The 3,795-nt window shown below is 28.7% G+C and overlaps 3 protein-coding genes across 3 annotated transcripts in view; 1 reads left to right on the top strand and 2 right to left on the bottom strand.

Annotated features, from left to right (window-relative positions):
• Positions 1-871: 871 nt before the first annotated feature.
• On the bottom strand, positions 872-2,177 carry LOC105456815. Its single transcript, XM_011701127.1, has 3 exons — positions 2,010-2,177; positions 1,591-1,747; positions 872-969 (listed from the first exon to the last, which is right to left on the bottom strand). Exons 1-3 carry the CDS (start codon positions 2,175-2,177, stop codon positions 872-874), a joined length of 423 nt encoding a protein of 140 aa, XP_011699429.1.
• Positions 2,178-2,607: 430 nt separating this feature from the next.
• Positions 2,608-3,220, bottom strand: LOC105456814. Its single transcript, XM_011701126.1, has 2 exons — positions 3,013-3,220; positions 2,608-2,910 (listed from the first exon to the last, which is right to left on the bottom strand). The coding sequence occupies exons 1-2, from the start codon at positions 3,218-3,220 to the stop codon at positions 2,804-2,806; spliced, it is 315 nt and encodes a 104-aa protein (XP_011699428.1). The 3' UTR covers positions 2,608-2,803.
• A 280-nt stretch (positions 3,221-3,500) lies between these two features.
• Positions 3,501-3,795, top strand: part of LOC105456813 — a 1,180-nt gene continuing 885 nt past the window's right edge. Inside the window, exon 1 of the mRNA XM_011701125.1 lies at positions 3,501-3,518. Within this exon, the coding sequence (XP_011699427.1) occupies positions 3,501-3,518 (18 nt within the window). The remainder of the gene's footprint in view (positions 3,519-3,795) is intronic.

Here is a 3,795-nt window from a genome sequence, read left to right as displayed (position 1 = left end):
GTTAATAGTTTATGTTTATATTACGTTTATGAATTGTTCATATAACATGAAGTTATTATAAACATATTTACTGAAGTATTCCTAAACGTAATATAAACATAAGCTAACATTACGTTTATTAACGGTTTTTAAATTATTATATAAAGTAGTTAGGCTGCAGACATGTTTACCGATTATATATATTTATCAATACATACATATTTATAAACCTGTTCATATATAGAACACATACATACACATACACACACACACACACACACACACACACACGCGCGCGCGCGCGCGCGTCTCATAAAATATAAGATATATGTGTATATAATAATACTTTTTATTTTAATAGTGGTGTAAGTTTAAATTTGAAAAAAATCTGTTGTGATATGTTGTGCTATGATCACAAATTAGATTTAGTAAATTCACGATTTTGTTTCTAACATAATTAAAAAGAAACAAGAAACAACTTATACACTATTTTTTAAATAAATGGCTCGTATACGTGTGTATGTTTGTATGTGTGTGTGTGTGTGTGTGTGTGTGAGTGTGTGTGTAAACAATAAAAAACTACATAAATAAAAGCTTCTAATTTTTATATAATTTATTATAAGAATATTATAAAATGACACAATAAATCATACACAAAGTTTCAATTTAATTAAAAAAGAAATGGTTATTAGTTTTTTAAGTGGATTAAAATATACGTAATTTTAAAACTATAAAATAATTAATATAATAAAAGAATTAAAAATTATTCGTCCATACTATACACTGAATATTATATACTTAAGATGTAGATGTCTCCTGAACATTATTATTAGGCTCCTTGTCTGACTGTGCTGTATGAGCAGTTTTTTTAGTTATGGAATAGCTTAGTCGGTTATTTGCTAACTTTAGCCAGTCTTTTTACAGCATTTTCAATCACTTTATCTCCCGTGGCTGACCCAGTTATGTTATTGAAAGCAAGTCTAGCACTTTCTAAAAAAATAATAAATATATTTAATCATAAATAACCAATAATGCTTTTGTGAGCCGACATGGATGTTGGTGTGTAATAATTTTTACTGTTTCAATATCAAGCCACATACAAACTGTGCGCTGCATAAACTGTCGGTTTTGAAATACATTCTGACATGAGGCCAGAATCCACTGTAACGAATTAAAGCCTCGTGTAAGAACTGTGTTTCAAGACCGACAGTTTATGCAACGCACAGTTTGTATATGGCTTAATATTGAAACAGTAAAAATTATTACGCATCAACATCCGTGTCGGCTCGCAAAGACATTATTGGTCATTTATGATTATTCATTATACGACCCTCAATTTCTTCAAGTTAAATTCAAATATATTTAAATAGTTTCTTTACTTAGATCAAAGAAAAGTATCACTAATAAAATAATTTACAGAAATAGGCTCACTAGAATATATCAAACATATTAAAGTAAAGGCTGTACACGAGTCAACACGGATATTGTAAAAAAATTATTACACACTATCATCCGTGTTGGTTTGTATACGGCCTCTACTTCAATATGTTTGATATTACTAATAAAGTTATTAATAATATTAATATTTTTATTATTGTACGTTACATGTACCATGGATAACATCCATGAGTTTTTTCTCTTTAAAGGATATCTTTTTCCGTCCAGCCCAATTAAAGTGAGTTGCTAATTCATTAGTTAACAGAAATCGTAACATGTTCATCACACTAGAACGTTGATTTTCTCCACCAATTGACGTAAGTCTTTTACGCTGATGAGAAAAAAAATGTACAAGAATTAAAATTCATAATGAAGGACATGTGCCCGTACAGCACATTTTATCCGAAGGACGTCCAGAGAACGTTCTGTACATCCTAAAGACGTTCTTAGGATATAAAGGACATTTTCTGGACGTTCCTCGGATAACGTGTGTGTGGGTGTATATTATAAGAAGACCATTGATAATAATGTATCCTAAAATAAAATCTTTAACTTTATAATTTATTTATGCTTTAATATTTATTTATGCTTACATAATAATTGAAGTTTTCTTCAACTTCTAATAATTTCTCCATTTCCTCAAATTGTTCCATGGTTGATAGAAGAAGTTTAAGTAGCCCTTCAGGCTTCGTCCATGTTGTCATTCCTGAATTCATATGTCTTACTAACGTATTCATTGTTGATAGAACTTGTTCGTACATAATCTCTATACTTTGTAAGTATGATAAAACAATGCGCTGAAATTCAATTTCAGGCAATAGTCCAAAATTTGTGCGAGATATTTTGATAATAAAACGAGGACTAGACGTCTCGGCAATAGGCTGATACTCCTGATCTATTTTATTTATTTCCACAGTACTTGATGACGAAGTCTCCTCAATATTTTCATATCCAAATCTTGCAGATGATTGTTTTGCAAATTTTACTCCACTAACAGATTGAATAGATTTAATAGTAGGGACAGCAAGTTTTTGTTGCAGTGAAGATTGCACATTTGTTAGACGTATTAATTGACTTTGATGTGTATTCTCTTTAATTTTTCTGTGCAAAAAATCTGTGTTCTTTTCTTTTTTTGTGAAGGTGCACTTTTTTATTTTCTTTATCTTCTCAGTATCCATATTATTTTTATTTGAATTTTCACTTGTTGAAGAATCTTCTGTATTTTCTGTATCTTCTGAATCAATACTTGAGGCTGAAATCGATTTTCTCACAATTCTCTTTCGTTTTTCAGATGACATTTTCGAATCTTTATGTTTCTTCTTACGTTTTGTAGTTGGCGAAGTGGTACTCGAATCGCTATTCTCTGATTCATCACTTTTAGATTCAACTATATTATTTTTTTCAATATTTTGTTTGTTTTATTTGTTGAATTATCTGATGAAGTGATTTGTTCGATATAATTATGCATAAATTGCTCAGCCGCGTCATAATCATCTAAACATTCAGATAAATTAATATTATAGCACAGATACACTTAAAGATAATTTTACGTACAGTAAGTTTATAATAAATTTTAAGAATATATGTTTAATATACCAGTTGTATGTAGAACAGCATTAACATCAAATTTTTTCCATGAAGATTCATAGACTGCATTAGATTTTACTAATGCTTGAAATTTGATTTCAAATTTAGTATTTGGCCAGTAACAGATTGAATTATTATCTGTTAACCAGATAAGAGGAATAATTGCACATTCCTTCTGCGTTCCCTTCAAAAATTGCACCACTGCATAAGCACTCATTGCAGCCAATGGAACTTATATCCTGTTTTATTCAATATCTTTGGGATATATTGAGAAAATATATTCAAAATTAATATTTATAAAAATAAAATTAAAAATGTTTTAATTATAATTTTTAACAATTCATCTACTATTATTTTTATTTATTTACATTCAAGTTACAAGTTATTATCTGTTATACATTAAAATTTTTAGTAATGCTTGAAAAAAGTTCTCCACGCAATTAAAATTAAAATAAAATATTTCTTTTGCAGTCTATGTCCTGAAAGTGTGTATAGAAATGCAACTGTCTATTCATGTAAGGACATGTGGAAAAATACTATGTAAAACTAATATACATAAAATCTTATGAGATTAATTATTTCCTTGTTGATGCTGAATTGGAAATGCAGCATATCCATTTTTAAACGGAAAAAATAGGCATTTATGATTTATTTCTTCTACAAAGAATGTGATTGATAAGTCACAACCGTAAAGAAAAAATATTCCTAATTTGGAAGATGGAATAATAGTGTTGTACAAATCATGCATATATCTAAAGGGTGTTCCAACACATTTATAACGTCCTTCTATGC

This window comes from Wasmannia auropunctata, unplaced genomic scaffold (genome assembly GCF_000956235.1).
Source record: "Wasmannia auropunctata unplaced genomic scaffold, wasmannia.A_1.0 LD335540.1, whole genome shotgun sequence".
NCBI classification, from domain to species: Eukaryota; Metazoa; Arthropoda; class Insecta; order Hymenoptera; family Formicidae; genus Wasmannia; species Wasmannia auropunctata.
This window is presented reverse-complemented; position numbering and strand designations above follow the sequence as displayed.

Bases quoted from the DNA above. Each gene is read 5' to 3' on its own strand.
- LOC105456815 (XM_011701127.1), bottom strand. From the start codon at position 2,177: ATGTACGAACAAGTTCTATCAACAATGAATACGTTAGTAAGACATATG. The intron at 1,748-2,009 runs GTAAGCATAAAT...TTTTCTCATCAG, and splicing joins AAGAAAACTTCAATTATTAT to CGTAAAAGACTTACGTCAAT. The intron at 970-1,590 runs GTACATGTAACG...TTATTTTTTTAG, and splicing joins ACTCATGGATGTTATCCATG to AAAGTGCTAGACTTGCTTTC.
- LOC105456814 (XM_011701126.1), bottom strand. From the start codon at position 3,220: ATGAGTGCTTATGCAGTGGTGCAATTTTTGAAGGGAACGCAGAAGGAA. The intron at 2,911-3,012 runs GTATATTAAACA...CTGAATGTTTAG, and splicing joins TGCTGTTCTACATACAACTG to ATGATTATGACGCGGCTGAG.